Source organism: Salvelinus fontinalis, chromosome 7, assembly GCF_029448725.1.
Source record: "Salvelinus fontinalis isolate EN_2023a chromosome 7, ASM2944872v1, whole genome shotgun sequence".
Lineage (NCBI taxonomy): Eukaryota > Metazoa > Chordata > Actinopteri > Salmoniformes > Salmonidae > Salvelinus > Salvelinus fontinalis.
Window position 1 is genome coordinate 24281509 of NC_074671.1, and position 12482 is coordinate 24293990.

At 43.4% G+C, this 12482-nt stretch overlaps 1 protein-coding gene across 4 annotated transcripts in view; it reads left to right on the forward strand.

The window, feature by feature from the left end:
- The window catches only part of LOC129859259 (TGF-beta receptor type-1-like), a 67886-nt gene that overhangs the window by 32700 nt on the left and 22704 nt on the right, over positions 1-12482 (forward strand). For 3 of the 4 annotated variants that reach the window (XM_055928800.1, XM_055928799.1, XM_055928797.1), the window contains exons 3-5: positions 5945-6190; positions 7883-8113; positions 9322-9489. In XM_055928800.1, coding sequence (XP_055784775.1) covers positions 5945-6190; positions 7883-8113; positions 9322-9489 — 645 coding nt within the window. The remainder of the gene's footprint in view (positions 1-5944; positions 6191-7882; positions 8114-9321; positions 9490-12482) is intronic. The other variant, XM_055928798.1, reaches the window with a different exon arrangement.

Below are 12482 nucleotides of genomic sequence, written 5' to 3' on the forward strand. Positions count from 1 at the left end.
TCTCACCAGGTCAAATCAATTTTTATTTGTCACACGCACTGAATACAACAGGTGTAGTTGTAGACCTTAACATGAAATGCTTGCAAGCCCTACCAACAATGCAGTTAAGAAAATAGACTTCAATATTAAAACTTATAATTACAGTTAAATATTTGCTAAATCCGCTAAAGTTAAAAAAAAAACTACAAATAACAAGAAGCTATATCCATAGGGTACCTGTACCGAGTCCCAAAAAATATATAAATATATATATTTTTTTAAATGCACCTTTTTATTTAACCAGGTAAGCTAGTTGAGAATAAGTTCTCATTTACAACTGCGACCTGGCCAAGATAAAGCAAAGAAGTACGACACAAACAACAACACAGAGTTACACATGGAATAAACAACCGTACAGTCAATAACACAATAGAAAAGAGTCTATATACAGTGTGTGCAAATGGCGTGAGGAGGTAGGCAATTAATAGGCCATAGTAGCGAAGTAATTACAATTTAGCAAATTAACACTGGAGTGATAAATGTTGTGATTTTGGATGGTGAGATGGCTAGCAACAATGACTAAAAGCTGCCATGTGGGGAATCGTAGGTGGCTCGTTTCAGCTAACTTTATCTTGTTCTTGATAACATGTCTGGTTTTAACTGTTACATCTATGCTAATATGGTAAAAATTCAGTAGCTAGCTAACCATCAACTGTAACAATGTATTTGAAAGACAAGTGCACATTTTGTTTTCAGTAAACATTGGAGACTACATTTGGTTTACATGTTGTCAGCAATCTAAGCCAACTCTGTCTGTTTTGCCCCATAGTTCCGCACGTGTTGGTTTTGATGCTAAACAACCAACCTGACTATGGGATAATGGATGGGATAATGGAGAGTGAATGTAATTATTTCTTCATCTTGCTAGATAGCGTGGCAAAGCATTTTGTGTTGTGTGCATTGTGCCCCATTTAGTTTCATATGAAATGTGTATAACTGCCTGGCTCAGTTAGCTAGCTAAGTAATGAGCAGTTGCACATTTATTAAACTGAACCTAACAAAACAATTCTTCTTTAAGCACAAAACTCTTTAGCTAGATTTAAAATAATTATATAAAGACTTGTATTATGCATCTTAATTGTTTTACTTAGAACCATTCTAATGAAAAGGGGGTGGATTATGTTGGGGGAAGTGCCCTCTTTTCCCCCTTCATTTTACTCCCCCACGTGGAGGTTTGTGCTCTCTGATTGGCTCAAAGTCAAGTTCTTGGCCACTGACAAACATTGCGAAGTAGAAACGGCAGGGTTGTTGGTACCCGTTCAGTACACAGCAGGGACGTCTCTTGCTCTAGCAAGAGAAAGCACAGGAGGCTGTTCCAAGTACCTATCGACAGTCGTCAGATTTCTCGGTCTGTCTGTACCATTGAATGAATCACCCAATCTCTCCACGTCATCGAACACACACACACACACACACACACACACACACACACACACACACACACACACACACACACACACACACACACACACACACACACACACACACACACACACACACACAATCTTCAGTCCTAATTATGTTGTTACCTTGCCAATCCTAAATAGCCTTACCCATCAGTTATAAAACACATCATTACGACTGCCCTCTGTGCACAGAAATCATAGAATTAGGACAGAAATAACTGTCTGAGATTGCCATGTAGGTAGAGGAGAGGATTTTAACAACCCAAAACCCTGTTTTTAAAGGATTGACCTAGGTTAACCTATACCCGTCTTGCTACACTAAGCATTTTGTTCTGGCATAGCTTTCTGTATAGAAATTAAAACATTTATATGCAACAGATGGTTGCCCACGCAGTGTAGTGGCCCTGTTTTTGGCAAAAGGTCGATTTTTCTCCAAACTTCAACAATTCTCTGTCGCCGTACAAAGTAAGCCCACCTCTGCCCTTTTAAGTGTTGACTGAAAGCCTTGGACCGGAGAACGCGCAGCTCCAGGACTTTAATGAACAACTTCAGCGCACCCCACACTTGACCCTTTTCGTTTGATTATTTTCCTAGCTACCCCTGTGACGTTTACAAAATTAACCGCTCATAGTGTGTCATTGCAGGAGCACTGTCTGCCCCTTTTTTAAATATTTTTTTTACATGTTGCAGGTTTTCAAACTATTAGAGAGGAGATTGAGTGGCCAACACAGTAGGAGCCTTTCAGATACAGTCTTGTGGTCAAAACAACATATTTTACTGTGGCCTTCAGGCCAGAACAGCTTCTCTTCCATCACTATTGATACAGCTAGAGCCTTGAGCCCCAGTGATTCATCCTATAGGCATGTGACTATACTGTACGTACTGTATCGACGTATGAAAGCGTATTAACCAGTGACTTGAAGACATTGGTGACACGGGCATATGATGAGCCATGCTATTCCTTCTGTCATCGCTTTCATATATTTGATGCTTTTCGAGGAAAAGGACCAAAGAGCCAAGACTGTAATGGTCAGACATTTTTGAAAAGGTTGTTGGGGAACACTGGTGTGTGGGTATTCTGTTTTTAATGTACTTATAGGGTTATCCATACATGTATAATCCAGCACTTGGGTAACTAATGGGTGTACATCCAACATTAGGCTCACTTCATGTCAATCAAAAGGCCCATTCGCCAACTCTATCCTGGACCCCTTTTCACACACCGCTGGTTTGAAATTATCTTAGGTCCAATTCAGACATTTTTAACAATTTAAGTACCATACTGTTATTTTTTTGCAATTAAAATGGTGAAGAATAAACAAATTTAGTGATGCTCCGATATGACATTTTTGGCCGATACCGATATCCGCTGTGTACTACTCCCTTCACAGAACAGCTCAAACTGGCTCTAACCAGAATAGCAAGAGGGGGAGGCCCCGGTGCACAACTGAGCAAGAGGACAATTACGTTTGTGTCTAGTTTGAGAAACAGACACCTCACAAGTCCTCAATTGGCAGCTTCATTAAATAGTACTCGCAAAACACCAGTCTCAACGTCAACAGCGAAGAGGCGACTCCGGGATTTTGGCTATGTTAATTTTCCCATTTTAAGCTTTTATTTTTATTGGCCAGTCTGAGATGTGGCTTTTTCTTTGCAACTCTGCTTAGAAGGCCAGCATCCTGGAGTCGCCTCTTCACTGTTGAGACTGGTATTTTGCGGGTACTATTTAATGAAGCTGCCAGTTGAGGAATTGTGAGGCATCTGTATTTCAAGCTAGACACTCTAATACTTGTCCTCATGCTCAGTTGTGCACCAGGGCCTCCCACTCCTCTTTCTATTCTGGTTAGAGACAGTTTGCACTGTTCTGTGAAGGGAGTAGTACACAGCGTTGTACCAGTTCTTCAGTTTCTTGGAAATTTCACACATGGAATAGCCTTAATTTCTCAGAACAAGAATAGACTGATGTGTTTCAGAAGAAAATACTTTGTTTCTAGCCATTTTGAGCCTGTAATCGAACCCACAAATGCTGATGCTCCAGATACTCAACTAGTCTAAAGAAGGCCAGTTTTATTGCTTCTTTAATCAACAGTTTTCAGCTGTGCTAACATAATTGCAAAAGGATTTTCTAATGATCAATTAGCCTTTTAAAATTATCTTGGATTAGCTAAGACAATGTGCCATTGGAACACAAGAGGGATGCTTGCTGATAATGGGCCTCTGTACGCTTAGGTAGATATTCCATTAAAAATAATGTTGTTTCCAGCTACAATAGTCATTTACAACATTAACAATGTCTACACTGTATTTCTGATCAATTATATGTTATTTTAATGGACAAAAAAATAGCTTTTCTTTCAAAAACAAGGACATTTCTAAGCAACCCCAAAGTTTTGAGTGTGTGTATATATACCCGAAAACGTGATTTCTCTGTGTATTTACATACACGCACACATACATACATACATACATACATACATACATACATACATACATACATACATACATACATACATACAGTGAGGAGAACAAGTATTTGATACACTGCCGATTTTGCAGGTTTTCCTGCTTACAAAGCATGTAGAGGTCTGTAATTTGTCATAGGTACACTTCAACTGTGAGAGACGGAATCTAAAACAAAAATCCAGAAAATCACATTGTTTGATTTTAAGTATGTATTTTGCATTTTTTTGCATCACATAAGTATATGATCACCTACCAACCAGTAAGAATTCCGTCTCTCACAGTTTTTCTTTAAGAAGCCCTCCTGTTCGCCACTCATTACCTGTATTAACTGCACCTGTTTGAACTCGTTACCTGTATAAAAGACACCTGTCCACACACTCAATCAAACAGACTCCAACCTCTCCACAATGGCCAAGACCAGAGAGCTGTGTAAGGACATCAGGGATAAAATTGTAGACCTGCACAAGGCTGGGATGGGCTACAGGACAATAGGCAAGCAGCTTGGTGAGAAGGCAACAACTGTTAGCGCAGTTGAAGAAATTGAAGAAATTCAAGATGACAGTCAATCACCCTCGGTCTGGGGATCCATGCAAGATCTCACCTCGTGGGGCATCAATGATCATGAGAAAGGTGAGGGATCAGCCCAGAACTACACGGCAGGACCTGGTCAATGACCTGAAGAGAGCTGGGACCACAGTCTCAAAGAAAACCATTAGTAACACACTACGCCGTCATGGATTAAAATCCTGCAGCGCACGAAAGGTCCCCCTGCTCAAGCCAGCGCATGTCCAGGCCCGTCTGAAGTTTGCCAATGACCATCTGGATGATCCAGAGGAGGAATGGGAGAAGGTCATGTGGTCTGATGAGACAAAAATAGAGCTTTTTGGTCTAAACTCCACTCGCTGTGTTTGGAGGAAGAAGGATGAGTACAACCCCAAGAACACCATCCCAACTGTGAAGCATGGAGGTGGAAACATCATTCTTTGGGGGTGCTTTTCTGCAAAGGGGACAGGCCAACTGCACCGTATTGAAGGGAGGATGGATGGGGCCATGTATCGTGAGATCTTGGCCAACAACCTCCTTTCATCAGTAAGAGCATTGAAGATGGGTCGTGGCTGGGTCTTCCAGCATGACAACGACCCGAAACACACAGGGCAACTAAGGAGTGGCTCCGTAAGAAGCATCTCAAGGTCCTGGAGTGGCCTAGCCAGTCTCCAGACCTGAACCCAATAGAAAATCTTTGGAGGGAGCTGAAAGTCCGTATTGCCCAGCGACAGCCCCGAAACCTGAAGTATCTGGAGAAGGTCTGTATGGAGGAGTGGGCCAAAATCCATGCTGCAGTGTGTGCAAACCTGGTCAAGAACTACAGGAAACGTATGATCTCTGTAATTGCAAACAAATGTTTCTGTACCAAATATTAAGTTCTGCTTTTCTGATGTATCAAATACTTATGCCATGCAATAAAATGCAAGTTAATTACTTAAAAATCATACAATGTGATTTTCTGGATTTTTGTTTTAAATTCCGTCTCGCACAGTTGAAGTGTACCTATGATAAGAATGACAGACCTCTACATGCTTTGTAAGTAGGAAAACCTGCGAAATCGGCAGTGTATCAAATACTTGTTCTCCCCACTGTATATATATATACATACATACATACATACATACATACATACATACATACATACATACATACATACATACATACATACATACATACATACATACATATATAACACACACACGGAGAGAGAGAAATCACGCATTTGGCTGTACTGGACCTTTTTAAATAGTTATTCATTTAGATGGAACAGTTGTAAAGAATGTCGATAGTTACCAAAGTGAATTAACAAACTCCTATTGATTGTGAACAAAATTCTCATTATTAAAAGAACTGTGTGAATTTGTGCCCGTGGACATCTTTTTCTCTTCGTCCAACCAGAGATGAGCCAAAAACCAAACCCAACACAGTCAAAAGAATAGCAGCTGTATCTAGCTCCTCTTTTAACCCCTTCTTTTCCCTCCTCCCTGTAGTGCCGACGGTGAAGCCGGTTCCCCTGGGGCCTGTGGCGCTGGCAGCGGTCATCGCGGGGCCTGTGTGCGTGCTGTGCTTCGTGCTGATGCTGGTCTTCTACATCTGCCACAGCCGTGCGGGCGTCCACCACCGCGTACCCAACGAGGAGGACCCCTCCATGAACCACCCCTTCCTCAACGTGGGCTCCACCCTCCAAGACCTCATCTACGACATGACCACCTCTGGCTCCGGCTCTGGTGGGTTAGGTAGCCATGGGGTGAAGGGGTGGGGATGTGTGTGTGTGACTGTGTTGGAGGGGTCTCTGCTCATGCAGGACCGCTCATGTTTTGTTATATTATTTAGTCAAAAAAAATAATCTGTATTTGTTTGTTTTAGTGTTAATAGATCCTTTTGGTCTGTGCCTTATCTGCTCCGATGTGGCTACTCGTGTTGCGTTGCTTCTTTGTTTGGCTGTGCGTGTGCAATTGAATGAGCGTGCGACTGTTCAGTGCGCAAGCTTACCAGCATGCGTGTTGGTGTGGGTGTGTGCCTGTGTGAATAACTGAGTGTGTGTGTAGCTACAGAACAGTGCTTAGAGACACACTCCGCTGTGAGGCGATGGGGGAGATCGAGCCAGGGAGAAGTGACTCCCGCCCTCAGTGAGTGTGTAGTGAAGGCAGCCGTTATCTTATCGGTTCATCTCTAGCTCAGATGAACTCAGCCTTAACTGTGGCGTAATGGAAGCGGTGCGGCCCGTGGCTCTATTGACAGCCGCTCTCAACCCCAGACGCCAGCCGGGAGACGTGGTGAGAGAACTGGCACGCGGAAACCTTGTCTTCTTGGTCCGACCAGCAATTAACAGCTCACTATCAGGACTGGCAGAGAAATCCACACCTCTAGGATACCTGGATTTGATTCAGAATCAACTTCTTGGGACTTTTTGCGCGAAAATGTGAATACATTTTTGGTTATGATTTGTAGGATTTTCCATTCTAGGACAAAGTTGATTTGTACTTTCTGCAAGATATCAAAACTGGAGGACCAGCTAAGTCCACAGTCTTACTGAATTTGACAAACCTGTCAGTGTCTCCTTTTTTCCGGCTTTTAAAGTGGATTTTTCATTTTCAGAATGGGATCTTAAATTACCCAGCTTAATGTTTTGCTCTTTGTCGAAGCAGGTGAATAAATCCACAGTCTGCCTGAATTAAATACACACAGACAAAAAGGATGAGGAGCACGGCACAGACGAAAGACTTTCAAAAGTACAATTTAGGGGCCTACTATAGTCATGGAAAAACCAAGGCATTCAGTCCACTCATGCAGCATGTAGACTAAAATATTATTTTCCAGGACGTCACGGCACACATCTAGTGAACATCAGACCCTGCTAGGATCATAGTGACCCCATCTGTCTCCTCCCTGCACTCCTCCCTGCATCTGTCTCTCCTCCCTGCTCTCCTCTCTCCTCATACAGCTAGCTAGCCCACCACAACCTACTCTCCGTTTGGCTTCTAATGGCCCTGACCTCCGCAGCCTCTACAACCAGGCTATTTCTGCTGCTGCTAGTACCTGCGGCTTTCAACTTCTCAACCCCTCCCTGCAGGCCCCACAGTAAATAGCTGACTGTCCAGCTGGTGAAATTAAAGAGAGCGATAGATATATTTACCCAGGAGCACAACTCTGGCCTGTTTGTGACGGTTTCAGTTTCAATATGTTTAAGGTTTAAAAAAAATAAAATGCATTTGCTGAATATTGTCTGAAAAGCCGCAGCACAGACAATTAGCCAATCACTTTTTTTAGCCAATCACTTTTTTACACTGAAGTTAGTTCCAGGTCATTTTCATGACGTCGTCTTTTGGATTGCTTTCTTCTTAAGCAGCGGTTGTTACTATGTACATTGCTAGTGAGTGACCAGTCCCGTTTTGTAGCGCATTTCTAAACCATCTTCTTCCTCCCAGGTCTGCCTCTGCTGGTTCAGAGGACCATAGCCCGGACCATCATCCTCCAGGAGAGCATCGGGAAGGGCCGCTTCGGTGAGGTGTGGCGGGGGAAGTGGCGAGACGAGGAGGTGGCGGTCAAGATCTTCTCGTCCCGTGAGGAGCGCTCGTGGTTCCGCGAGGCTGAGATCTACCAGACAGTCATGCTGCGTCACGAGAACATCCTGGGCTTCATCGCTGCCGACAACAAAGGTACGACCAATCACCGCTCACCTCTAAAGAGTAGAACCACTTTTGTAGGGGTGTGTTTTTATAGATTTTTCTTGCTGGACCTTAAGATTCGTAATGCCCCTCTATTAGTGTTTAGGATAAGGTAGAGGCTGGTGTGGGCTTGTAACGGTTTGATACTCATGAGAAGGGTCACTCCAGCATATTTGGAGGAAGTCTAGTGATCTCAGTGCAGAAACCCTGCTAGGGAGCCAGGGGTAGGTGTGTGTGTGTGTTTCTAGAGTCGGGGCGGTGGTTGTGCTCAGTCCAGCTGCTCTGAGCTCTCTGGCCATCTGGATGTAACATTACATTGCTCTGAGGAGAACCAACTCACTGTGTTCATTAACCTCTGTCTCTCTCCCTCTCTGTCTTTCTCTCTCCCTCTCTCTCTGTCTTTCTCTGTCTCTGTCTTTCTCTCTCTGTCTTTCTCTGTCTTTCTCTCTGTCTTTCTCTCTCTGTCTCTCTGTCTTTCTCTCTCTGTCTCTCTGTCTTTCTCTCTCTGTCTGTCTGTCTGTCTGTCCATCTGTCTCTCGCTGTCTGTCTGTCTCTCGCGCTCTGTCTGTCTCTCGCGCTCTGTCTGTCTCTCGCGCTCTGTCTGTCTCTCGCGCTCTGTCTGTCTCTCGCGCTCTGTCTGTCTCTCGCGCTCTGTCTGTCTCTCGCGCTCTGTCTGTCTCTCGCGCTCTGTCTGTCTCTCGCGCTCTGTCTGTCTCTCGCGCTCTGTCTGTCTCTCGCGCTCTGTCTGTCTCTCGCGCTCTGTCTGTCTCTCGCGCTCTGTCTGTCTCTCGCGCTCTGTCTGTCTCTCGCGCTCTGTCTGTCTGTCTCTCGCGCTCTGTCTGTCTGTCTCTCGCGCTCTGTCTGTCTGTCTCTCGCGCTCTGTCTGTCTGTCTCTCGCGCTCTGTCTGTCTGTCTCTCGCGCTCTGTCTGTCTGTCTCTCGCTGTCTGTCTGTCTCTCTCGCGCTCTGTCTGTCTCTCTCGCGCTCTGTCTTTCTGTCTCTCTCGCGCTCTGTCTTTCTGTCTCTCTCGCTCTGTCTTTCTGTCTCTCTCGCTCTGTCTTTCTCACCCTCGGTCGCTCGGTCTTTCTCGGTCTGTCTGTTTCTTTGTTTTTCTCTCCATCACTCATCTTACTCTACTTTATCTCTCTGTACCTGTATCCCTCTCCCCTCCCTCTTTCTGTTCCCCCCTTCTCTTTCCAGATAATGGGACATGGACCCAGCTGTGGCTGGTATCAGACTACCATGAGCATGGCTCTTTGTTTGACTACCTGAACCGCTACACCGTCACCGTGGAGGGCATGATCAAACTTTCCCTGTCCACTGCCAGCGGCCTGGCCCACCTCCACATGGAGATCGTTGGCACGCAAGGTGAGTGACAGCTATGTTGACCAATCACAGTCAATCAGTGACTGGTGACAGCAACACCCACCAATCAGCGACTGAGGACTTTACTGTTTGTCAAGAGATGGGAGTCGGAACATTTGCCTTTTGGCTTCACGTAGAATAGTAATGTGTTACAAACTGTGTGTAACATAGGCACCAAATGACATGCATACAATACTTCATACGTATATCTGTACTCTAATCATAATGTTCACACATTAGGTTTGTATCATGGACATAGAAAGGGAAACTTGGAAGTTCGACTATGATGGCAAGCAGGTCTGCTCCCCACCGTAGGGAAACCCCACTCTATATCTGTAAATAGATGTTAAATCATCCCTGTCGGGCCTCTGTAGTTGATCTCCTGATTGCACGCTACCTACCTAGTAATTATTCCCTATTCTTCCCCTGTGTCTACCTCTCTGGGTCCCACACAGACTATGATATATTGCACTATACACTACCGGTCAAAAGTTTTAGAACACCTACTCATTCAAGGGATTTTCTTTAATTTTATTATTTTCTACATTGTAGAATAATAGTGAAAAGATCAAAACTATGAAATAACACATATGGAATCATGTAGTAACCAAAAAAGTGATAACTTCTTATGGCTGGGTGGCAGTATTGAGTAGCTTGGGTGAATAAGGTGCCCAGAGTAAACTGCCTGCTACTCAGGCTCAGAGGCTAAGATATGCATATTATTAGTAGATTTGGATAGAAAACACTGAAGTTTCTAAAACTGTTTGAATGATGTCTGTGAGTATAACAGAACTCATATGGCAAGCAAAAACCTGAGAAAGAAATCCAACCAGGAAGTGGGAAATCTGAGGTTTGTAGGTCTGCCTATCCAATATACAGTGGGATATTGGTCATTTTGGGCATACTAAGGCTTCCACTAGATGTCAACAGTCTTTAGAACCTTGTTTGATGCTTCTACTGTGAAGAATGAGGGAAGGAGAGCTCTGAGTCAGGTGTCTGACACGAGCTTAACATGTGCGCTCACGTGAGAGCGACCTGCTTTCCATTGCATTTCTGAAGACAAAGGAATTCTCCGGTTGAAACATTATTGAAGATTTATGTTAAAAACATCCTAAAAATTGATTCTATACATCGTTTGACATGTTTCTACGAACTGTAATGGAGTTGTTTGACTTTTCATCTGACCTGCGCGTCATGAATGTGGATTACTAGACTGAACGCGCAAACAAAATGAAGGTATTTGGACATAAATGATGGACTATATCGAACAAAACAAACATTTATTGTCGAACTGCGATTCCTGGGAGAGCATTCTGATGAAGATCTTCAAAGGTAAGTGAATATTTGTAATGCTATTTCTGACTTCTGTTGACTCCAAAACATGGCGGATATCTTTATGGCTTATTTGGGCTCTGAGCGCTCTACTCCGATTATAGCATGGTGTGCTTTTTCCGTAAAGGTTTTTTGAAATCTGACACAGCGGTTGCATTAAGGAGAAGTTTATCTAAAGTTCCATGTAAAACACCTGTATCTTTTATCAATGTTTATTATGAGTATTTCTGTAAATTGATGTGGCTCTCTGCAAAATCACCAGATGTTTTGGAGGCAAAACATTACTGAACATAACGTGCCAATGTAAACTAAGATTTTTGGATATAAATATGAACTTTATCGAACAATACATATATGTATTGTGTAACATGAAGTCCTATGAGTGTCATCTGATGAAGATCATCAACGGTTGGTGATTAATTTTATCTCTATTTCTTTTTTTGTGACTCCTCTCTGGCTGGAAAATGGTTGGGTTTTTCTGTGACTGGCTGCAGACCTAACATAATTGTTTGGTGTGCTTTCGTCATAAAGTATTTTTGAAATCGGACACTGTGGTGGGATTAACAACAAGTTTATCTATAAAATGGTGTAAAATACTTGTATGACGGAGGAATTTTAATTATGAGATTTCGGTTGTTTTGAATTTGGCGCCCTGCACTTTCACTGGCTGTTGTCATATCGATCCCGTTATTAACGGGGACTCAGCCGTAAGAAGTTAAACAAATCAAAATATTTTATATTTGAGATTCTTCAAATAGCCACCCTTTACCTTGATGACAGCTTTGCACACTCTTGGCATTCTCTCAACCAGCTTCACCTGGAATGCTTTTCAAGGAGTTCCCACATGCTGAGCACTTGTTTGGCTGTTTTTCCTTCACTCCGCGGTCCGGCTCATCCCAAACCATCTCAAATGGGTTGAGGTCGGGTGATTGTGGAGGCCAGGTCATCTGATGTAGCACTCCATCACTCTCCTTCTTGGTCAAATAGCCCTTACACCACCTGGAGTTGTGTTGGGTCATTGTTCTGTTGGAAAAACAAATGATAGTCCCAATAAGCCCAAACCAGATGGGATGGCATATCGCTGCAGAATGTTGTGGTAGCCATGCTGGTTAAGTATGCCTTGAATTCTAAATAAATTACTGACAGTATCACCAGCAAAGCACCCCCACACCATAACACCTGCTCCTCAAAGCTTTACGGTTTGAAATACACATGCGGAGATCATCCGTTCACCCACACGGCGTCTCACAAAAACACGGCGGTTGGAACAAAAAATCTCCTAATTTGGACTCCAGACAAAAGGACACACTTCCACCGGTCTAATGTCTATTGCTCGTGTTTCTTGGCCCAATCAAGTCTCTTCTTATTATTGGTGTCCTTTAGTAGTGGTTTCTTTGCAGCAATTCGACCATGGAGGCCTGATTCATGCGGTCTCTGAACAGTTGATGTTGAGATGTGTCTGTTACTTGAACCCTGTGAAGCATTTATTTGGGCTGCAATTTCTGAGGTTGGTAACTCTGAACTTATCCTCTGCAGCGGTCCTCATGAGAGCCAGTTTCATCATAGTGCTTGTTCTTGCCATAATATGGACTTGGTCTTTTACCAAATAGGGCTATCTTTTATATACCACCCCTACCGTGTGACAATACAACTTATTTGTCTCA